The sequence below is a fragment of the Melitaea cinxia genome, chromosome 14 (assembly GCF_905220565.1).
Source record: "Melitaea cinxia chromosome 14, ilMelCinx1.1, whole genome shotgun sequence".
Taxonomy (NCBI): domain Eukaryota; kingdom Metazoa; phylum Arthropoda; class Insecta; order Lepidoptera; family Nymphalidae; genus Melitaea; species Melitaea cinxia.
The window spans coordinates 12431337-12456501 of record NC_059407.1 but is presented as its reverse complement, the minus strand read 5'-3'; the positions used below and the strand labels follow the sequence as shown (position 1 = coordinate 12456501).

The window sequence follows — 25165 nt, the reverse complement described above, 5'->3', positions numbered from 1 at the left end:
GTACTCTGTGCTTGTAGTCTACGAACAAATTAAAGTTTGTCAGAATTTTGTGGTTTTTCGACCTAATTGATTCACATTATTTGATTATTGAACTAAACTGCGAAATGTCACATTGATAGTGACAAATCAATACAATGAATGAAACAAATCGCTTGATTCTTGAAGTACCTATGAAATTACGTCGAAATTTACGTACGTATAATTAATATATTTCCCAATGACGAATAATATTAAATCACCAATCTATGGCGTATTATTTAATTTCAAAAAACATTCATACATGTCTGTTTTAGTTGTCACCATAGATATTCATACATGTCTGTTTTAGTTGTCACCATAGATTATACACTTATATACTGGTATAGATACGCCACTCAGAAATTAAAATTGATGTATCACGACCTCCCCCACTAACAGATGGCGTGCACATACAATTTTATTTCTATAATAATACTACAGGTGGCGCTGTTTATTTATTTTTTACCAGATTGATTATTATTTAAATAATATACTGTATGTACTTTTCACTTTTTCCACTTATTTATTAATACAAACAGTTCGTATTAATAAATTGGTGGAAATAGTGTGAAAAGTATTTCATATTTATCATTAACTTTTATCAAAAAGTAACAAGTATGTACATTAAGAATATTTTCTATTTTTTTTGTGTTAAGTATTAAAAATTTGATTTCAAATTAATTCTATTTTACCTAATATTAACAGATAATCGAGGGTTTAAAAATAAAACACCAGTACCATATAGAATTTATAAAACTGTTGTTTATTTTCATCTTTTATTATAATAATCGGATGCTTGTTTTTTAACATGATCATTCCTATCAAAATTTCAAAATTTTCATTGGTTTAACTTCTCTGTATGAGGATATTCCCATTTGGGAAAGCGATGTAAGGGTCCTGAAAATTTTTAATATTCTTAAAATATTGCTTTATACATAAAAGTGATACTAAAGAGACATAATAATGAATTCTAAATGCAATGAAAGGAATAAAAAGAGTTAATTATTACTTCTATTTTATTAAGGGTGTGATTTAAACAGTTTGCAAAGTATTTGTATCATTGTTAGCAAAAAAATATTACTGATTAGCTAGTACAATTGGGCAACAACATATAGTCAGCAAATATTTCTAAATCCGTCTGCAATTTGTATGGTCTCTGAACAGTTATAGTATTTTTTTTTTGTGGCTGAATATATGTAAAAGCAGCAATGAGTGACCCATGTGCTGGTAATATAAGCCTTTAAGATAATTATGCCTACTGAAATAGTATGCCAAAAAATACCTAACTGCAAAATTAAATTAGAAAAACAAAAATTCGAAAGAAAGGGATCCCTATTTAGTAATATTGGGATAGTGTCATATATATAGCTTTATTTTCCACCAACTTTTAACGAACACTGCTGATTTTGAAAAAAAAAACGTAATCTATTTTTATTGCTAACCAAAATTTAAATATGAATGCCAATCAATCTTGCTCCGACAAATAATTATTTTGCAGTATGACTGTTTTTTTTTTTGTAGATACATAATAAGACAAGCTGCTTGCTTATGTTTGAATTACTAACTATTATTATGATATTATAAAGAAAAAAATTTTGCAGCCTCCTTTTATTATTACTGAAAAAATCCTTGTATGCTTGCCAAATGATTTATAGGCTGTTTTTCTTGCTAACCAAATTTTAAAATGGCATACAAATTAATTACTTCTTTTATAATTTTTTTTACTAAGTCGAATAGAGAAGAAAAGAGTAATCTTGGTATAATACTTAATGTCTAAATACTGCTTTGAAACGTTTCTTTAAATAATTTGAATACTCACCATCAATATCACATTTGAAATAACATTTTAATTCAGCTGATTTCGGCATTTTAAAATACTTAATCAAAATTGCAAAAATTGTAATCCGTGTAATAAAGAGCCAAGTTAACAGTCATGCAATCAGTCCGGGGTCCAAATAACAATCCAGGTGATGTCGTAACACGTAGAAGATCAAAAAGTCCGTAAACAAGCCAAAACGTAGGGAATAACACAATAAAATTAAAATCACAACGAACACTGAACAAACACAAATAAACGAGTGATTCAAAATTCAAATATGGCCGACTAATGCACGATGGGCCTCAATAATATTGCCACGGCAAAAAATATTGGAGATAAATTAAAATATACTTATATTTTATAATATATTTTTTTTATACCTATGAATCGTACAAAACATGTTTGATTGATTATTTAAATTAATTATATTTGCAAAAATTCTAGACTCTACTGCCATCTATTTTTGGCACATTAATCTATCACCCCGAACTCACCCTCCTCCTCTAAAAGATGGCGTTAGTTTGTATGAATATTTTTGAATTACGATATTGTATGAGAGTTTCACACCCCTGGTTGTCACCGTCAGACGTCAGTCATATAACGTGCCCGTGGTGTAGTTTTGTTTAGTCAAAATTGTTTCATACTCGAATTTATTATTTCAGAATAAGAAGTGCAGCTATGATATAGTTGATTTTTTTAATTTATATGAATAAGCCTTGATTTCTACGTCCAAGATGTTCAATTCATGTAAGTATTTTAATCATTAATACGCATTTGTGTATTTTTTTTATAAATAAATAAATTAATAACATAACTAATTCTTTATCATTTTTTGTCTAGTTATTCGTGGTATTTTGAGTATCGAAGATCCGCCAACTAAAGTAATAGAAGTTCGTTCAGATAATTATTTATCTCGACCTATACATTATAGAGATGATTCTATGTTACTTTATGGACCAGTATCATCCAGTGATAAAAAAAACGCAAAGGACAAGTACTATGAAATAGTTCTGCACAAACCGTTTACAGAGAGCTTAAATCATATGTATAGGTATAACTATTTTTTTTCACGATTGTATCTAATAATATTGATTATGTTCTAGTAATAGTTTTTAATTTGTCATCAGTTTATTACGTTCTGAGAGTCTTGAGAAATGTGAGGAAAGTTTTATTGTCTTCAAAGAGAGAGTTCCTCTTTATGTGAAAATAACCAAAGATGTAAGTATAGCATAATTATGATAATTGAACTGTGTAACTTAAATTATGTTTTAATGACTATTCATTCTTACATAATATATTCCTAATAATTTATATCTATTTACTTGTATAGGTCAAAATATTACAACATATGGGTGTATATAAGTTTGTTTTATTATTGAATATTACAAAAACTGTACAGTAATATATTTGTTAATTTTAGAATGCATTATTTTCTAATTGAAAAAAAAAAAAAAATACAGTCGCATTGAGAACCTCCTCCTTTTTTGGAAGTCGGTTAAAAATGGAGACTATCTTTTATTTAAAGCTTTTAATTTAAAACAAAGAAATAAGCAAGTAACTTCATTGTGTTTATAATCTTAATTTTCATTATTAATCATATAAATAGATCTAAATAGCCTAAATAACTAATGACAATTTGGTTTGGTATCTCTGACCATTTGGTTTGGTGGGTATTTTTGAAGTTATACTTTTTTGGTGCATTAAAGAATAATGATGAGAGTAAATTTTTAAGATGCATACGCACACCATCACAAAAAAGCGACACCCTGAAGTTAGCTGGTTAATGAAGAACTTTTTAATAATTTATGTATTATATTATTTAAAGTGTACAGTAGCGAGTCTACAGAGAATTTGTGACACATTGACCGAGAACAAATCATGGTCATTGGCTCATTTGGCAGCTCATTTTGGCCAGTACGAATTATTTAACGTACCAGAAATTCAGAGACAGATAAATGAAGCTGACGTTGTTACGGGTATTACTCCACTAATGGTATAGCTACTAATACTTACTTAATATTGAATTTTTTATTTGAACATCAAAATAACAATAGTTGTAATCTGTACAGATAGCAATAAAAAATGTCAATGTGCGGATGGTGCAAAGTCTAGTCTCATTAAACTGTTCCTTAGATGTAGTTGATAATGATGGGAACACTATATTCCATTATGCCGCTGCTAGTAACAAAGAAATCATCAATGTAAGTATTTTTGTTTTAAACTATACATGGCAAAAATTGAGAAAGTGTTCTGATTTGCAATTATATGATCTCATAAGAATAAAATATTATATTATGTAACAAAGCTTGAAGTACCTAATAAACAAACTAAAAATTTTCAACTAGTTTTTATTGAATAATATACCAATTAGGCCATATTATGAATAATGCTGTAATCCATAAAAAGTTTTCTTAGAAATATTAAGATTTAAAAGTTCTATTGAATCTCCAGATCCTATTAGGCAAGAACACAACATCTTTAAATAAGTATAATAAACAAGGCTACACTCCAATACATATGGCATGTCTTGCAAACTCACCGGACTGTGTTCGAACTTTAATAGTCGCTGGAGCTGATGTCAACCTGTCAGCTTCTCCAGGAAGTACCAGTTCTGCTAGTACTAGTACTGTACCGGGTAAGTGCAAACATACACACATTTATTGAGGTAGGGCATAGCAGGATATACTCTGTTCAAAATCTGGAGCAGCCCGACCGGGGAAGTACTTCGACCTTACAGAAGATCACAGCTAAATATCACTGCTCTCAATATAATATGGTTAATTATTTTTATGATTTCTACTATGATGTTTTATAACTTTCTTATTAGGTAGGTGACATGTATTTGAACATTGTGGAAAGGATTTGAGAGTTAATGTGATGTAGATTTAAAAGGTAGGGTGGTATATACATTCAAATGATATACATTAGAACAAACAAATTAAGAAAAAAATTAAACCAATCTTAAACACATAAACATATCCTATGCAAATTTTGTTTAAGCTCTTAAATTTAAAAATTGAATATATAATGTTTTCCTTTTCTATAATTATACTATAACTTTATTCATCTTTCGTGTTTCTAATCAGGTACTTGGATTATCCCAGTGTAGAATGGGACTCCCATCATCTTTCTAAATATGTTTGTGTCAATATTTGGCATCACTCCTAAAATTTCAAATAAGTCGAACAATAGTAAATAAAGCATAATGTTGTAGTTATACTCTTGATAGTGTTCAGCTAAGTCGCTAAAATACATTACATGTATAACATTGTATTTGTATATAAGTAGATGGTATCATTATATGGTTTCAGTCTTAAATGGTTTGTCGTTGCATATTGTTGTGGCAAAATGGAGTCTAAATGTTTCCTTACTGACTTACTACCGGATTTTTCAAGTATTAGTTGTCAATTTTATTAAAAATCTTTTAATTTTAGTAGTTAAATTAGTTAATTTTTAGTCATATCAGTTAAGGTGAAGATCTGATGTGCCTTTTTACAGGTATAGTTGGCGATGTTCTGCAAGAAAATCAGTCAAAACTGTTCCATCAAGATATGAAACGTGGCGGCACTCCATTGCATTGGGCTATATCCAGGGAAGTGTTGGAGGCTCTAGTTGATAAAAACTGTGACATACATGCTAAAAACTTTGATGGACAAACTGCTTTACATATGATGGTGTTACGGGGCAGATTGGAATGCGCCATTGCTTTGTTATCGAGGGGGGCAGAACATTCCACAGGAGACAATGACGGAAATACTCCCTTACATTTAGCAGTGAAACAAAAGAATATAACAATAGTTCAAGCTTTAATAGTATTTGGAGCGGATTTAGAGGCAAAGAATAAAGCAGGATATACTGCAAGGCATGTCGTGCCGACCGAAATGACGAATAGCGATTATGACAAGATATTATATGTTTTGCATGCTGTCGGAGCGCAAAGGTAAGGCAATTGTGTTAATTATAATATTTACATAAAAAGTATTTTTTAGAAAAAATAAAAATGGCATTTACTTAACCTTGATTGCATTGTTTATAGATGTGAAGATTACATTATTAGATTATTTACATTATTTTTTGTAATCTTTTTGTTTTAAAGGTGTCTTTTTTATTTTACTGATCGTTGTATTATTTTTGACTGTACAATTAAGACATTACAGATTTTTCTTATATTTATTTTACTAAGTGTAAGTAATTCACAATTTTTCAAAATAAATTTATAATTTTTTAATTTAATTAAATATTACAGGTCATATTCCTAGAAAAAAAAAAAAAAAATCTAGCCCTTTTTTAAATTTTACATTGTTTTAATATATGAATTACTCTGACAAGATAGTTGTGCATAACCGTCCAATGAGCGCATATAACAATGCAAAAAATCTAATTATGTGTACATAAGCTTGGCGTAAGCGGCTTGCTAATGCTAAGTTTTGCGGGGTTATATCACGAAAACGAAGGAAACTACTGAGCAGAGTCTTCGTTTATCTTTTTGTTTGTATATTTTGGTTATTTTAGAGTTTACTTGAGATTTGGGAAACGTACGCGCGGTATGAAAAGAAAGTTTTTTTTTTTAATTAGTAATGGTTGATAATTTTTTTTAATATATTGATTTTTGCTTCAGCCTGTAATATGATTAATTAATTTAACAAAAAAAAAAAATTTCGAGACCGAATTCGGAGTTACTAAAAAAAATCCTGTTTTGTATTTATGTTGGTAACTTTTTTTTTTTAAGAGTTGATTTTTTTGTGACTATGCTACCATGTTGTTTGTTAATTTTTGATAATTACTATTTGTTACTATTTAAGTTGTTTTGTATTTAACTTTGTAGGATGATACTATTTTTATTCTTATTTTCTTACAAATTGGTCGGCAAAGAAGCGTACGGCTCACCTGATGCTAAGCGATTACCGTACCCTACCCCCGATGTTCCCCAGGAGCTCCGGTCACCTCACTCGCCACAGGAGCACAGCACTGCTCGAAAGCAGTTTTATTAAGCTGTGATCTTTTGTATCTTATTTTGTTTACTGAACAATACATAAACGGTGATGAAACCTGAACACATGAAGACCTCACCCGCGGCAGGTGCTCGGAGGGCACGGCCGGCTGCGGCGCGGGCTGCGCGGCGCGCGGCGAGTACAACGGCGTGCCGCCGCCCGCCGTGGCCGCGGCCGCCGCGCGCGCGCACGTGGCCGACATGCTGGCCGCCGCCGCCATGGACCGCGCCGCCAGCCACGGGCCGCGCGAGCACCAGGGCCGGTCAGTGGCGCGCCGCTACTACCGTTTTGTTTTTCTTTTTTATTTTGTTTATACAACTAGGTCAGCAAACAAGCGTACAGCTCACCTGGTGGTGAGCGATTACCGTAGCTTATAGACGCATGCGACACCAGAAGCATCGCAAGCGCGATGCCGACCTTATCAGTAGTAGCTATGGTCAACAGGAACACAACACTACTTGAAAGCAGCATCATTTAGCTGTGATCATGGATATCTCCATAACCATGGGGTTTCGAAGTGTGGCAGTGTTACCTTGTATAGCTTCCCCTACACCCTCCGCCCTCCACCTCCAAAAACCCCATAATTCGGTTTTACCTAGTCTAAAGCTTAGCCGTTCTCTCTCTCTACCGCTACAAAAATCACCCTTCGTCGTTCCTCTCAATACTTGGCGTCGACATATCGGGCAATGTGCAATTTTGTGGTCATCTGTAAGGAAAGTCTACACTAACCTCTAAAAAACTTGGTGTGCTCAATATGGCGAAGCAGTATTTCATGCCTTCCCACCGCCTACAATTATATAAGGCGCAGATCCGGCCCCACATGGAATACTGCTCTCACCTGTGGTTGGGGCGCCCCAATATCAGCTTATTCAGCATTTGACCGCGTTCAACGCTGGGCGGCTCAAATCGTCGGCGACAAGGTTCTCTCCGATCGGCTTGATTCTTTTGCGCTGCGTAAAGGTGTGGGGTTACTCTGTATCTTCTACCGCATCCACCAAGGGGAGTGTTCTGGGGAATTGTTTGGACTAATACCTGCATCAGAATTTCACCACTGGACATCGCGTAAAAATTCCAAATTTCACTCCCATCACTTCGACGTCCGGAAATTTACGACAACTTGATTCTTACGCCATTTCCAACCAGCTGCTACCTACGGTATTTCCGACCCGATACGACTTAGGGACCTTCAAAAAAAGAGCATACTCCTGTTTAAAAGGCCGGCAACATTAATGTTGTAATTTTAATATTTTTTCAGATTACTTTGCCTAGACGGCGGAGGTATAAGAGGTCTAGTGTTGGTGCAAATTTTGCTAAATCTTGAAGCTATTGTCGGTAAACCGATCATACATTGCTTTGATTGGGTAGCTGGCACCAGTACAGGGGGGATACTGGCATTGGCCTTGGCATCTGGCAAAAGTCTCAGAGAGTGTCAAAGGCTGTACTTTAGGATGAAAGAACAGGCCTTTGTGGGTATTCGGCCGTATCCGTCTGAACCGTTGGAGAACATCCTTAAGGAATGCTTAGGTATGTTGACAGTGAAAATACCCTTCTTATATTTACTATTCAATTCAATTAATTTATATAAAATATTGTACGTATTAATGTCAAGATTCTTAATGTTTTTTCATCCGGTATCCTGAAATAATTTGAGGATATATCAATCAAGCTCAAATATTATTTCTCCCAAATATTTCTTTCAAATTTTAACAATAAGTCATTGTTAAATTTAGGTCAAATTTTAACAATATTTTTATTAAGCTCTTATTTATAATATTGATAAAAGGTAAGTATTTTTTAACACTAAGTTTCAATGTCTTAAATGACATTGAGTGATCTTTTAATGTTTTCTTGACGATTTTCTTTATTAGCATATTAAAAAAAAAAATGTTTGGATATTTTTCAAGAAGTTTAGAGACTAATGAGATTTTATTTTGCCTTTACATTGCAGGTACCGAAACAGTAATGGCTGATATCGAACATCCGAAACTGATGATACTGGCTGTGTTAGCCGATAGGAAACCTCTAGATTTACATATGTTTAGAAATTACCAATCCCCTCAAGAGATTCTTAGCGAATACAACGGAACATTTAGTGAGTATTGTTTTATTACCCAAACATTAAAATAATTATTTACAGGGAAAACGAGTGTACTTTAGACCCCACGATTGAAGTAAAACTTGCGAAACATAACACTCTTTCTTTCTATCTTCACTAACTTATATCTCCCTCTCAACTTCCGTTCGCCTCGCTCTATCACACTTTTCGTAACGTTCTCGACACACCATTCATAAGCTTACTCTCCAAGTCAAGTTATGTTGTAAATCATGCGTGGAGAAGTAGCATCAAATCAGGTAGTATTTCTAATTTTAATTGCAATTCTGATATATGTTTTAGTACAGTAATATTGATTAAAAACAAAAACTTTTCATTCTTTAAAGCACTAGGTGATTGATACCAACTCGGTATCAATCACTGTCATATCCTTTTCTAAAAATTCAGAGAAAATTAAAACCACCAAAAATATTAAAAACTGACTTTAATTAAAGAAATTTTCATTTTCCCCAAGCGGTACGCATAGTAGATTTTCCCTTTCTTCGAAGTTATAATAATAATAATAATAATAATAATAATAAGAAAGCTGGAGAACCCGATATCGAGCTCTGCTTCCCTAAAACCGAGTACGGTTGACCTCGTCGCCTTCTGGCGCAACATATGGTCAGGGGAGGTGGAGCACGAGGAGGGCCCTTGGATTGCGGCGGTTCAGGACGCATGTGCTAAAATCGAACCGATGAACCCAATCGCTATCTCTACGGAGGACGTCAGTGGTGCGGTCCGGCGGGCTCCGAACTGGAAAAGTCCGGGGGCCGACGGTCTGCATCACTACTGGCTGAAAGGGCTCTCGGTCTGCCATGCGACCTTGGCTCGACAATACCAAGAGGCAATAGATCGGAAGACACTCCCGAACCTTTTCACTACCGGGATCACTCACTTAGCTCCTAAGTCCACCAACACCGCAGATCCCACCAACTACCGCCCCATAACGTGTCTGACCTCCATCTACAAGACACTGACGTCCGTTCTGAGCTGTAAGATCTCACGACATATTGGTGAGTTTAATATCTTGTCTGCAGCTCAGAACGGATGTCGTGGAGGCGGTCGTGGTACAAAGGAGCTCCTTCTCATCGACTCTGTGGCGGGCCAGCTTGTCAGACGCAACCGTCGGAACTTTTCGGCCGCCTGGATCGACTACAAAAAGGCTTTCGACTCGGTACCTCATTCATAGCTCCTGAGGGTCCTCGAGCTGTACAAGGTTGACCAGGCAGTTCGAGACTTCCTCGGAGTATGTATGGGGCAATGGAGCACGATCCTATGTCTCCAGGGCGAGCGACTGACGGGTGCGGATGACCCAATCAGGATACGGAGGGGTATTTTCCAGGGTGATTGCCTGAGTCCACTATGGTTCTGCTTGTCCTTGAACCCTCTAAGCATCCTGCTGGAGCGTTCGGGGACAGGCTTTCAGTTTCGGAGAGGAGGTACTAAAGTCTCCCACCTTCTCTACATGGACGACCTCAAATTGCTGGCACCTAACGCTGCACGCCTGCAGGAACTGCTGAAAATCACTACGGAGTTCAGCAGTTCCATCAGGATGCAGCTTGGAGTGGATAAGTGTGCGGTCGTGCATGTGGACAGGGGTCAGGTGACTCAATCGTCGCAGCTTAGTCTCGAATTAACATCATTCGAGACCCTTTCCGAAGCTGAATCTTACCGGTATCTGGGCATGTCACAATGCATAGGGGTGAAGGAAGTGGACATGAAACAGGCAGTTTGTGAAATCTTTTTTGGACGGCTGACAAAAGTTCTTCGGAGCTACTTGTCTGGAGCCAACAAGGTCCGAGCCTATAACGCTTGGGTCATGCCCACTCTCTTGTACACCTTTGGGATACTCAGATGGACTTAGACCGAACTTGACGCCCTGGACAGAAGAGTCCGCACAACTATGACGCACCATCGCATGCACCACCCTAAGTCGTCGGTCATGAGACTGTACATCCCGCGGAAGTGTGGTGGTCGAGGCATGTTAAGCGCTAAGATTATGCATAACCGCGAGGTGTGCAGCCTCAGGGCCTACTTTGAAACGAGACGGGACAGCGCTTTGCATGGTGACGTTTCAATGTGTGACAAAGGACTAACCCCCCTAGCCTTGGCCAAAGAGAACTGGCAGAAACCGGTCGTACTGAGCACCTCTGACCGGGAGACCGTATGGATGGAGAAGGAACTGCATGGACGGTTCTACAAGGCGCTTCACGCACCACACGTGGACAGTAAGGCCTCCGTGCAGTGGCTGCGATTCGGCGACCTCTTTGGGGAAACCGAAGGTTTTGTCTGTGCAATACAAGATCAGGTGGTCAAGACGAACAACTACCGAAAGCACGTCCTGAAGGATGGCACTCCCGACTTCTGTCGAGCCTGTCGTCATCCCGGTGAGTCACTCAGGCATGTGCTTTCGGGTTTTTCCGCGCTTGCTAATACTGAGTACTTGCACAGACACAACCAAGTGGCCAAGATTCTCCACCAAGAGCTTGCTCTTATGTACGGTCTCCTGGAACAGAGGATGCCGTATTACCAATACTCACCGGTGCCAGTACTCGAACGCGACGGAGTCCGGCTCTACTGGGACCTGCCTATCGCCACAGACAGGACGATACTGGCGAACAAGCCTGATATCGTGGTGATGGACAGGGCACGGTCGAGGGTATTTTTAGTGGACATCACCGTCCCGCATGACGAGAACCTCGTGAAAGCCGAGACTGAGAAAAAACGTAAATATCTGGATCTGGCGCACGAGATTGTCGACATGTGGGGTGTGGGGTCTGCTGAAATAATCCCTATCGTAATATCTGCCAACGGTTTGATCCCGGTTAGCCTCGCTCACCATCTGAGGCAACTGGGGATCCGGGACGGTTCGCTCGCAGCCAGGATGCAGAAGGCGGTGTTACTTGACTCGGCTAGGATTGTCCGCCGGTTTCTCAGCCTACAGCCCTAACCCCCGGCCGTTTGATCTCCCTGCCGGGGCGTATTCCTCCACCCGCTTATATTTATATATGTAAGTATAAGTAAATTTACTACATTATTTATATAAGTAGTTATTATAATATATGTATCTATTATGTATTGGGCGGGCGGAGTGACATTCAGTGAAATAATAATAATAATAATCTTTATTATTAACCTCAATGTCCCTATAATAAATCAGAGACTTCTCTCACTTTTCCAGTTATTTTTATTGACACCTCGCTTCTTTGCATGTTCCAGAGGAACTATTTTTTTTTGTTTGTTTAATCGGACATTATTTTTGATAATATTTGCAATAAAACACAACTTAGAATCCCTTACAAGCTGCCATTACTGCAATTAGTGACGCTATGACACTTACTTATCAAAATGCAGTACTGTGATTGGTGGAACTGGATATAGTGGCATTTGATTTTCGCTTGTCAAATATCTGGCGGGTTTTGAAATGAAACGCGAAAAAGGAACGGAAATTACTATAGATGTAGCGAGTTTTGAACGACATTTTTAATATGGAAACCTAGAGCTCAAGCCGCTGAATCCATAGAGCATCGGATTTTGATTTTCACTGGGTAGACCCATTTCGATGACTTTTTTTAATCGAAAGGTGATGCGTGTCATGTGGTCCAATTTAAATTTAATCGACATCTGACATGTACTTTTCGAGCTATATCTAGTATCGCGCATTTACTTGAGTACTGACCCAATCCCCCCCCCCCAGGAGGTCTGGTCACCTTACTCACCAACAGGAACACAATACTGCTTGAAAACAGTATTATTTAGCTATGATCTTCTGTAAGGTCGAGGTACTTCCCCAGTCGGGCTGCTCCATATTTTGAGCAGGGGATTCCTGCTGTGCCCTACCTCATGTAGTTATTAGTGTAAGAGTAATGGAGTGGTCGCGGCAGGCCCGCAGGCGGCGTCCGGCGACGGCGCCGCGGTGCTGCCGCTGTCGCCGCCGCCGCCGCCCGCGCAGCAGCTCGTGTGGCAGGCCGCGCGCGCCACCGGCGCCGCGCCCTCCTACTTCCGCGCCTCGGGCAGGTCTGCTCTACTCGCACTTGTATTGTTTTCGTTTGCGAGCAAACATTATTATATTTTATTTCATTCTACTCGGAGAGCAAAGAGACGTATAAATAACAATTAATATACCGAATCACCGTTTAGATACTCTCGCATATAAACAGATAATAAGCTATAACATACAGGCCACACGATCATATGATAAAATACATCTCTATGATAAAATAAAATTGGAGTGTCTGTTTGTAATATTAAAATTACCGCTTTTTTCTAAATGCATAATTATGGATGTATACACGGTTTATATACCAAATAGCATTTTTTACAATTTTTATCTGTCTGACTGTTTGTTCAGGCTAATCTCTGAAACGGCTAGACCGATTTTGATGGGACTTTCACTGGCAGATAGATGATATAATAAGGAGTAGGAGTAACTTGGGCTACTTTTATTTTAGAAATTTATTTATTTTATAACTCTACAAACTGAACAATAACTTTTTGTTGAATTCCACACTGACAAAGTCGTGGGCACAACTAGTCTAAAATATAAATTTCATACAGATTTTTAAGTAGCCTTTAAAATATAAATTATTTTCACAATTGTTTCTTTGTGAAAGTTTAGATTGCAAGTCCATATTTTTTTTTTATCACAGATTTCTAGATGGGGGTCTTATCGGCAACAATCCGACACTTGATGCTTTGACTGAACTAACTGAACTGGGCAGCGCTTTCGAAGCAACGGGTCAACACGAAAAAGCTAAGATAGCACGTTTAAAACTTGTTGTTTCTTGTGGAACGGGTATGTTTTTGTTAATTGTTTTCTCAAATCTCTTTTGCAAATAGAAAATAAATATCGAAAGAAATGGATGGTGTCATTCAAAGTAAACTATTAATAATCTCAATTTAAATAATTCTTAATTTTAATAGTTGAAACATACGTTTATTTTTTTTTATGTTGATAATGTCTTATAAATTTCAGGTTTGATTCCCGTCACCAAGTTAAAAGATATCGATATTTATAAGCCAGGAGGATTATTGGATACGGCATGGTTAGCTTATAAATTATCAGAAATGGGCGGCTTGTTAGTCGATCAGGTTAGTTTTATATTAGAGATTTAGCTTAGTTAAAAATTTAGACTAAATGCGTCGGTTTACAGTATTGTGCTACTTATTTCTATTTTTCTAAACAAATCGTAATACATATAATTAAAAAAAAAAAAAAAATCAAAATACACTTTGTTTCACATACTTCTTTAAATGACATTGCTATTGACAATGTAATAATTTACTAAGTCTAATCTCAACCTAATCATCTAACCCTCGGATCTTAACCAATCTTTTGATTGGTTAAGTGGCGTGGCTTAGATAAGTGATAGCGATGAATCACTTATTTCTTAACGTGAACAGATTATAGTGTCCATTGTCAACATGTTGAATGTTTAAAGAAACACTATTTAACACTTACATCGTCATTACAGCCTATACAGTCCACTGCTGGACATAGGCCTCCACAAGTTTACTTTAAAATAACGTGAACTCATGTGTTCAACACTTACATAATTGTAATAAAATAATTCTGCCTATATAGGATGTTCGACTCTTAACTACGTTTCTTGATAGGGAGGTTCAGTAGGTGTTATAGTTTACGTTCCACGTGACAAAAAGTCCATGACATTTTTAAAATTTTTATTTTTCCTAAACTCCATATACGAGCTACTCTGGCAACGTACTTCTGTAAAACCTTCCAATGCTATTTTTCTTAGCTGAAATTGGGTTGGCTGAGATTGACGTGATCTATTGTTGTGGAGGTCCTTGCCGAGACCTACTCATACGTCTCAGGTAGGAGGGCTCTCGGTGAGAACACCACGTTGGACGGGATCCTATGGGTGCTCCGGATGGGGCAAAAAGCATTATGCCGAGGTGGAGGGAGGACCTGGCAGAGCAGCTGTAGGGCACACGCGTAACGGCTGCCTTGCGCCCGGTCCTTGAGCGGTGGATGCGCCGCAAGCGCAAGCCCCTCATCTTCCGTCTGACGCAGGTTCCCACCGAGCACGGCTGCTTTAGTGACTACTTGTGTCGGACGGGCCACAGTGCCGATGACTGGATGTCACGATTTTGGCGCGGCGGTGGACTCGGCCCAGCACACCCTCGAGGTGTGCCCGAGATGGGCGGCGCTGCGTCGCGATTTGACGACATTCCTCGGAGGGGACTGGTCACTGCCGAGCGTCATCACCGCTATGCTCGGCAACGACGAGTCCTGGAAGGCCATGGTCTCCTTCTGCGAGACAGTAGAAAAGGAGAATGACGAGCGGGTGAGAGAGGAGGTCGCTGACGAGGACTCCCTCCGCAGGCGACGAGCGGGGGTGCGTAGGAGGCGTTACTTAATGCGCCTCCAATAATGCCCCTTTGCCCGTGTCGGACCGGGATGGGAACCTGGTCCTGCTAGACACGGCGTCGTCGGGATTGTTTAGAGGTGAGCCGGCCAGTCCACATGGAGGAGAAGTCTGGCCTTTTCGTCGAGGCCAGCCTGTCGCTGGAGGGATCCTGTTGCCTGCAGATCCGGGACCCTCCAATTCAAGCGGCTGTAGGCTAAGGTTTTGGTCGGTATTGCACCCCCAAGTGCTGAGGCCGACATACGGTCTAGGACTGCCTACCCGGGCGTCCGTCGTGCGTCGTGGATATCACCCGTAAATGGGTTCCCCTGCGATACAAATAATAATAATAATAATAAACGTGATCTATTACACTTACTAAGCCCTCCATATGAAAGAAGGCAATTTTTATATCAATAAATTTTGTGGTAAATCGACTTTCATTGGTGTACCTAATTAATGTGGTGTCATGTCGTTTCTCGCTCATCTATTAGCTGTACACATTACATGGACGTATAATAGAGACATAACGAGACGAGTGCGTGTGTCAGGCGACGCAGTCGGACGGGCGCGTGGTGGAGCGCGCGCGCGCGTGGTGCGCGGCGCTGGGCGCGCCCTACTACCGGTTCGCGCCGCAGCTGTCGCAGGACGTGGCCATGAACGAGCGCGGCGACGAGCGCCTCGTGCTCATGCTGTGGGAGACGCAGGCCTACATGCGCGCGCACCGCGACCGCCTCGCCGAGCTCGCCGCCGTGCTGCGCGCACGCGACAGGTAGTCTCTCCCTCTCTCTCTCTCACTACCGGTTCGCGCCGCAGCTGTCGCAGGACGTGGCCATGAACGAGCGCGGCGACGAGCGCCTCGTGCTCATGCTGTGGGAGACGCAGGCCTACATGCGCGCGCACCGCGACCGCCTCGCCGAGCTCGCCGCCGTGCTGCGCGCACGCGACAGGTAGTCTCTCCCTCTCTCTCTCTCACTACCGGTTCGCGCCGCAGCTGTCGCAGGACGTGGCCATGAACGAGCGCGGCGACGAGCGCCTCGTGCTCATGCTGTGGGAGACGCAGGCCTACATGCGCGCGCACCGCGACCGCCTCGCCGAGCTCGCCGCCGTGCTGCGCGCACGCGACAGGTAGTCTCTCCCTCTCTCTCTCTCACTACCGGTTCGCGCCGCAGCTGTCGCAGGACGTGGCCATGAACGAGCGCGGCGACGAGCGCCTCGTGCTCATGCTGTGGGAGACGCAGGCCTACATGCGCGCGCACCGCGACCGCCTCGCCGAGCTCGCCGCCGTGCTGCGCGCACGCGACAGGTAGTCTCTCCCTCTCTCTCTCTCACTACCGGTTCGCGCCGCAGCTGTCGCAGGACGTGGCCATGAACGAGCGCGGCGACGAGCGCCTCGTGCTCATGCTGTGGGAGACGCAGGCCTACATGCGCGCGCACCGCGACCGCCTCGCCGAGCTCGCCGCCGTGCTGCGCGCACGCGACAGGTAGTCTCTCCCTCTCTCTCTCTCACTACCGGTTCGCGCCGCAGCTGTCGCAGGACGTGGCCATGAACGAGCGCGGCGACGAGCGCCTCGTGCTCATGCTGTGGGAGACGCAGGCCTACATGCGCGCGCACCGCGACCGCCTCGCCGAGCTCGCCGCCGTGCTGCGCGCACGCGACAGGTAGTCTCTCCCACTCTCTCTCTCTCACTACCGGTTCATAATTCATAATAATTATTTTTTATATTTTTAAACTAATAATGAAATAAATAAGAGAAAAATCTATTGTTTGCATAGATTGATTAATATTTGTTTTATTTTTGTTTCAGATGAATTACCAAAGAGTACACATGACACGCACATTATCTATTTGCTATATGCTTTGCTAGTATTTATAGCGAGCTGTGAGCTCTATTTATTTTCCACAACTTCAGGGTATTTATTTTATTCAAATTTTACATAATAATTTAGTTAAATATTATCTAATAGTGAACTAGTAAGAAATGTGTGGTAGAGAATGAAGTGGTGAGAAAACATAATTTATTTAATTTTTTTAAGTACTGTAATAAGATGAACTAGAAAAATTATATGAAATAGTTTTATTTCTAAATGTATATGTGTAATGTGCATTCTATCTTTTTTTTTATACAAACATGTTATCTGAATATTAATTTTATGTAACGTTATTAGCAAAAACCTTTTGTTATAATGAAAGCTTTCATTGTTATTATTTATTATCATTGTAATACGTAATACTCATTGCTTAAATGTTAACTCAAAATATATGGGCGCAAATTTGTCTTCACGTATTACTTTCTGCCTGTGATATTTGAAAACTCAGTAAAATGAAATAAATGTTGAGAAGGTAAAATGGGTTTTAATTAAAAATTAAACAACTTTATTTGCAAAGCGTTTTATTTACAAAAGTTCACTAACAGAGGCTCATACAAAGACTCAATAATATCACATTTCTCATGTGGATATTATCAATCCACGAACTATGTTAATTCTATTAAAATACAATACTAAATTCACTAACTATAACTAAGTACCAACAATAAGTGTTTAAGCGAAAAAAAAATGTGCCTCACGGTCAACAGTGGTAAAAATAAAGAAAGAAAAATTACATTTTCAATGATGTTTCTTTAAAAAGTTCAGATGTGAGATTCTACGAATGAAGTTACTGACATTAACAAAAGGTAAAATAACCTTATATAATTTAAAAACAATACTGGCAAAACTGATGGACAATTTTGTTTGTTACAAAATTTGAAAAGTTATTTTTTAGTAACATTTTTTTGTAAGTCTTAAATGAAAATCATATTTAGCAAGCTAAGCGAGAATGCTAAGGTACTTACATTACATACAAATATAGGAACGTAAACTCTTTATTTGGAAAGAAAAGTATAAATTAAGAACTCACTCGTAGGATTTACACATATAAAAAAAATTCACATTGCTTTCAATCTAATGCTTTCAAGTGACAATTTCGTTTAAGTATTAACAAGAAATATTTGGAATTATTTTAATACTTTATTTATTAGTGCTAACAAAGAATCCAGTTTTTTTGAAGTAAGGCTCGGAATACGTACATAAAAAATATTTATGACAGTTTATAAATGTAATTAATGCTTTATGTTGTACTATAAAACGTATTCTGGTAGATATGACTTTGAAATTTTAAATAATTTAGCAACAGTATTTAAGTAATGATTGGTAGATTCAACACAAATAGGAGAATATTTTAAACAAATTCCAAGTTTTTTATGGTTGAAAGGAAAATTCATTTTGATATTATATGATAATTAGTTACACAAGTATTAATGATTACGGAAAATACTGTATTAAATTAAAAGCAATGGGAATCTTTCCGCTCACTCGTAAAGTTTTTAACATAAATATAATTATTTTAAGGTTTAACAAAAATTTAAAATTATTTTATGTTTGGCGTTGAGGAAAATTAAGTCACGGTACAACGTAAACGTAATAACTTAAATCATGGGTTATTTATATTTAATAATTAAAATTTTATAATTTTAAATTGTAAAATTTATGTACCTATACATTTTAAATGATATCGTTTACGCTGGTTGTTCTCGATTTGTTTTTTTTTTTCTCTGGGAAATATTTTTATACAAGATTACACGTAGTATGTATTCTAACAGCAAACAAATACGACTTTAAAGTTCTTTGTTACAAAATAGGTATCTATAAAAAAAATATCTGTATTGATTTGTCAAAATAAATTATTTTTTTTTTATTAATGTCAAAACATTTCGAATAAAGGATTTCAACAGTTAAGTATAAATTTTAAAATATTTCAGTATCGGAATCGCCAAGAGTTCCAATTAATTATAAATAATTTTTAAATAAATATAAATGCGTTTTATGATACAATGATACTCACGATTAAATTTTAACAAAATAGAAGAAAAAAATTATCACAAATAAAAATTACCGATTCTTAATGAATCATTTTTATAAAATTAATAATTTATTTTCTTATAAAAGCCTAGTTAAGTCGATGCATGAACATAACGCGAAAAGGCACCTTGTGATAAAAATCACAGGAAATAAATCCAATATCCATTTCAACCTTTGTACAACCTTAAAATAGGCTACCTTACAACTAACTCTTGGACTTTAAATTGTATCTGTGGATCATAGGTTACAAATTACATTTAGAAAAATCACTAAAATTTTACAGTCTAATGGTATTGCTGTGTTAAGTATTAAAAAATTAAGAAATTGTATGGCAGCCCCGTATTTCATAACCTACGAACCAACGAAACCAAAACTAACTCGAACGTAACCAATTAACCAGAGAATGGTTGTCGCGCCCTACATCGAATATCACAATAACCTTTGGACTCATAACCAAGTACATAAGTACGGAAGATATGATTTATCTTTTAATAAATATCGTCTTGTTCCATGTTCGCGATTAGATTTCGCCTGTCCTCCTTGCCAGGTTTTGAATCGACCAGTGTTGGTCGTATCGCGTTTCTTGGTTCGAAGCACGGCTGAAACAAAAGAAATTAATCGTTAAAAATTACATATTAAAAAATTTACAAAAATTATAATAAATTAAGGGGTTTTTAAAGTTTTGACAATTAGCGACTGTCAAACGGCTACAACTTGTTTATGGGGTTTCTCATCAAACAAAAATTTGTTGCATCGATTAAGTTTTTACGTAGGTATTCGTAGCGCTTTAACTTGATTATTTTTAATGATATAATATATAAAATTAAAGTAATTGTACTTATAAATAAATATATCTTGACGTAAGGAGTGTGTTTTGTATGTTTTCATTTCTATAAGATGATCGATTATTTATCATAATTATTTATTTTACTTTATTTTTACTTCTAAACAGAAAAAGTCGCAGACAAATAGTCTACATATGACCCACAGTAATTGAGAGTTATGATGTTTTAAATTAGAAAGTTTAGTTGCAATTCGGTCTCTTTGCACTATTTCCAAATAAAACAATGCAATAATGAAATTCTTTGACATTAGTAATGAGCATTAAATAGCGGACAGTAACGTTAATAATAATTAATGTACTTTAACCTGAATTAGTTCTTCTATTACAACTGAGCCACATAAAATGAACTAGTTAAACTTACAATAATAACAAGTGTATTTAAATAAATCGCAACAATATCTACAATCATTTGAGTAAAAACCGACTCAAATTTAAAGAGTTTTATTCATCCATAAACACGTAAAAATGACCAGATTAGACAGATTAGACATTAACTGAAAATTTTAAGTTTAATAATCAGCCATACACACAGTCCACACACACAGTCCATTGCTGGACGTAGGCCTCCACATGTTCGCGCCAAAAATTGTGTGAACTCATGTGTGTTGCCCATAGTTACCACTGGCTGGCTGGCTGGGCAGGCGGGTTAGTGACCGCAGTTTTAAGTTTAATAATAACTTATTTTGTTTTTCACAAATGATTACAAGGAAACAATTATAAATTTTTAACACTATTTTACACTACATGTAATAATTAAATTTTAGCAACTTAGCACAAGCATTAGTAAATAAATAATTAGGTATATATAATTATGTGGAAAACATCTAATAATAATATTAGTTTAATACATTATATTTGTATGCTTGTTTAACATTTTCGGTAACTGTTGCACTACCTCCTTCTGAGTTGTAGCATGTTTTGATTATATAGCTATGAATATATAAATTTTCAAATTAGCCCGGTAGTCCTTCGTTAACCGCGCTAGTGCAAAAACTTCTTTATTTCTATACCGGTATACGTAGTTAGCAATGCGAAACTTCCTAGTTAGTTTTGTTTAGGTAACAAATATTTTTTATATAATGTTAATTTTGTAATAGGATGTCACAACTTTTGAATTAACCCTTAAACGAATGTTGATATTACACAAAAAAAAGTTAGGTCGACTGAAAGAACCTTCTCTTTTTTGTAGTCGGTTAAGAATATTACAAGTACACCTCATAAAAATATATAATTTTTTAATATAAATTCACAACAGTATATTAACTCAAGTATTTATCAAATTACGTTGTAGAAAATAATGATGTAATGTATGTTATTGTTTTAAATACACTGTTATTTTCTTATGATGACAATTAAAATTTTTCCAATTATGCTACTGATCTACGTAAGTTCGCCAGTGGAGGCTGGATGATGATTGCGGAAAACCGTGATGTTTGGCGCTAACTTGGGCAGGCATCCCGTAATAGAGCGCGATACGCTGAAGATTTGATGCTTTAAATGACATTACAAACTAAATATTTAATTAAGATACCAAAATAAATTACATATTACATAACTCAAATTTACGATATGATAATTATAAGTCTTAACTATTTATGTACTTAATTTTATACGTGAATAGCATAAAGTAAAATATTTATATTTATGAAAGATAATTTTTATGTACATTATCAAAAGTAAAATCCACGTATACAATAATAATTACTATATACATGTAAGATATAAGGTACATAAAGGTTAGATAAAGTGTGACCTTTGTTATTTTAATCACGGATTTCACACGTAAGGAAATTTCTAGATTGTACTTAAATGTGGAGTTTGCTGATCTACTTTCCTTTGAGATAAAGCATGGAAGAAGAGTACCTCTGCATAGATAGTAGTAATTATACTACCATTATTGATTGCTAGATATTATCTAAAAGGTCATTTATGAAGCATATGTGTTTAGTGTGAGTTAGTATTGTTTAATTTAATATTCTCAAAATATATATTATGTATGTGTAGAATATTTTATATTAAATATTTTTTAACATCAAATATATCTTATACTGCCCGCGACTTCGTTCGCGTGGAATTTAACAAAATAGTTATTGTTCAGTTCGCAGAGTTATTAAATAAAAATAAAATCTAAAATTAAAGTAGCCTAAGTTACTCCTTATTACTTCAGCTATCTGCCAGTGAAAGCCCCGTCAAAATTAGTACAGCCGTTTCAGAGATTAGCCGGAGCAGACAGACAGACAGACAGACAAAAATTGTAAAAAATGTTATATGGACCGTGTACATATCCAAATTTATTTAGCAAAAAGCGGTTCTTTTAATATTACAAACAGACACTCCAATTTTATTTATTTGTAGATATAAAATTCTCGTGTCACAATGTTAGTTACAATACCCCTCTGAAATGGCTGGACCGATTTTTATGAAATTTTGTATGCGTATCTACTAGGTCTGAAAATCGGCCAACGTCTATTTTTTCATACCCTTAAGTTATAAGGAGGTTGGGGGGTTAAAGGGGGTGAATAACATATATGGTATAACAACGTTTGCGGGGTCAGCTAGTATATACAATATAAATGGATAACAGTTGTCAAGCGTAGTCACATATTTTTTGTTGTTCAGATAGCTAGTTAAAGGTGGTTTTACCTAACGTTTAAAAATAAAACAATAAAAACGTAAATAGAACAAACGGTACCTCAAAACTTACGTTAGTGAGGGATAAAATAAATTTAAAATCTGATAATATTAAGTTATACGTTACAACTTGCAAGGAACTTCTGCAATACTGTAAAATGAACTTTCATTGATTAATTGATTCGCATTCGCATCTCAAATAGGTAGGTACTTAATTATGATGAAAATACAAGAATATTAACAATTTATAAACATAATTGAAGATTTGATAATTGTTTTTCTTGTAAATACGCGCAATAAATATGCAAGACGTAGAAACGAAACGAAAAGAACAATCCGGTGTTTTCACACATCACAGAAAAACGTGGTTTTGTAAAATTATTTTCACGACCTCGTAACTTTTATTATTATGTATAAAAAGACGTATAAAATAAAAGTTTAACGTAAGTTTTATATCGGGGAACTCCTATTACGTTCGCATTTATTTATACTGAATAGAAATTTGTACTAATAATATTTAAAAATGATGAGTTTGTTTGATTATACGCGCGAATCTGAATATATAGGCTATAAAAGACCATGTAACGATTAATAAGAGCGGAGCATCAATGAAACACCAACCCGCCTGCTCAGCGTGGTGACTATGGGCAAAACACATGAGTTCATGCCATTTTTTGCGCGAACTTATGTTCAGCAGTGGACTGTGATAGGCTGAAATGATAATGATTATCAATGAAAAATGTTGTAAATATTCTTTTTTTACAGCATAACATGGAAATTTTCAAGTAAATGAAGGTCCTCGCAAGTTGTAACGTATAACTTAATATTACAGATTTTAAATTTTTTTTACTTACGTAAATTTTGAGGTAATGTTTGTTGTATGTATTTACATTATCGGTGTTTTTATTATTTTTTTTTAAACGTTAGGTAAATCCACCTTTGACTAGCTATCTGAACCACAAAAAATATACATGACTACGCTTGACAACTGTTATGTATACAAATAAATAAAATTGGAGTGTCACACTTTTTACTAAATGCATATGGATATATACACGTACACGTATGTACATACCAAAGTAACATTTTTTATAATTTTTGTCTGTCAGCCTGTCTGTTTGCTCTGGCTAATCTCTGAAACGGCTGGACCGAATTTGATGGGACTTCACTGTCCGATAGCTGATGTAGTAAGGAGTACCTTAGGCTACTTTTATCTAAGAAATTTATTTATTGTATAACTCTGCGAACTGAACACTAACTTTTTTGTTAAATTCAACGCGAACGAAGTCGCGGGAACAGCTAGTCGATTAATATTTTATTGTATACTAGCTGACCCCGCTAACGTTGTTATACCATATATGTTATTAATCCCCCTTCCCCTAATAACTTAAGGTTATGTAAAATAGATGTTGGCCGATTCTCAGAGCTACCCGCGTATACACGCAAAATTTCATAAAAATCGGTGCAGCCGTTTTGGAGGAGTTTATAGGTAAAACATTGTGACATGAGAATTTAATATATTTGATTAAATAAAAGTATATTAAAAAAATAAATTATAGTTTATTTTTGTTTCTAAATCTTTTAAAATATAAAAATATATTAAGTATTTAAAACGAGTGCTATTAAAGTTATGTTTGATTATCACAAAAATAAAGTTTTTACAGATAGAACAAATCGCAGACAAAAGCAAGTCTTTCTAAATCACGTGTTATAAAATTAACATTCAACAAAATGTATATTTTTTAACGTTGTATAAAATTTACGTCATGTGATTAAATTGTTTTAGGTGTGAATTGTGACTAGACTAAAGTATTAGTGAAACCAGTGCTGTGACCTTGACGCCGCGTTGTCGCAAAGGTTTTGCACAGCACTGGTTTGTGGCTATTGTGCTGGCGGATGTTTGCCGTGGTCTGGGTAAATTTATGCAGTCCTTGTGGGTCTCCCCGACGTGCCTCGGAGAGTACGTTAAGCTGTCGATCCCGGTTGTTATCATTTACACCTGATAGCGATCGTTACTCATAGTAACGAATATATCCGCCGAACCGTATTGGAGCAGCGTGGTCGATTAAGTTCTCATCCTTCTCCTACACGGGGAAAGAGGCCTATGCCCAGCTGTGGGATATTACAGGATGAAGCGTTAGTGAAGTTCCTATTTCAGCCACTGTGATTTTTATATCTAAAATCGTTCGTGTAAATATTTATGATAAAATTATTACTGAAACGGTTTTTAGTTTTTGAATTGATAAAAAAGTTAGTAAATTTTATTTCCATTGTGCAATAAAGAATAATTATAATGCCATACTTACACTTTATTGTAAACCAAAAACCACAGAGAGAGTAAAGACAAAGAAAAAGTTTTAAAAGGTGATCTCATCACTAAAAGATCAGTTTCTTCCAAAACCTTCGGCAATAAAACGGGATATAGGAACAAGAGTTAGGTAGTGTAACAAAAATTATAAATGTATTGAACAATATAATAATGATAGATAAATACAC

At 36.7% G+C, this 25165-nt stretch overlaps 2 protein-coding genes and 1 long non-coding RNA gene across 3 annotated transcripts in view; 1 reads left to right on the top strand and 2 right to left on the bottom strand.

Moving 5' to 3' along the window:
- Window positions 1-760: 760 nt before the first annotated feature.
- On the bottom strand, window positions 761-2181 carry LOC123659805. The gene is made up of 2 exons (XR_006744091.1): window positions 1838-2181; window positions 761-915 (listed from the first exon to the last, which is right to left on the bottom strand). It is a non-coding gene; the product is annotated as an uncharacterized LOC123659805 (long non-coding RNA).
- Window positions 2182-2415: 234 nt separating this feature from the next.
- On the top strand, window positions 2416-17641 carry LOC123659804 (85/88 kDa calcium-independent phospholipase A2). The gene is made up of 15 exons (XM_045594975.1): window positions 2416-2584; window positions 2678-2888; window positions 2965-3055; window positions 3663-3830; window positions 3907-4038; window positions 4289-4472; window positions 5336-5777; window positions 6917-7090; window positions 8084-8352; window positions 8777-8920; window positions 12808-12940; window positions 13573-13718; window positions 13899-14014; window positions 15843-16063; window positions 17100-17641. Exons 1-15 carry the CDS (start codon window positions 2572-2574, stop codon window positions 17101-17103), a joined length of 2448 nt encoding a protein of 815 aa, XP_045450931.1. The 5' UTR covers window positions 2416-2571; the 3' UTR covers window positions 17104-17641.
- A 1357-nt stretch (window positions 17642-18998) lies between these two features.
- The window catches only part of LOC123659803 (protein cueball), a 32253-nt gene continuing 26086 nt past the window's right edge, over window positions 18999-25165 (bottom strand). The window contains exon 7 of the mRNA XM_045594974.1: window positions 18999-19793. Within this exon, the coding sequence (XP_045450930.1) occupies window positions 19683-19793 (111 nt within the window). The 3' untranslated portion in view covers window positions 18999-19682. The remainder of the gene's footprint in view (window positions 19794-25165) is intronic.

What these genes read in the sequence shown, in the direction of transcription:
- LOC123659804 (XM_045594975.1), top strand. An exon ending in CGGGTATTACTCCACTAATG is followed by an intron (nt 3,831 to 3,906) that starts GTATAGCTACTA and finishes TAATCTGTACAG; the next exon opens with ATAGCAATAAAAAATGTCAA. An exon ending in GTAACAAAGAAATCATCAAT is followed by an intron (nt 4,039 to 4,288) that starts GTAAGTATTTTT and finishes TTGAATCTCCAG; the next exon opens with ATCCTATTAGGCAAGAACAC.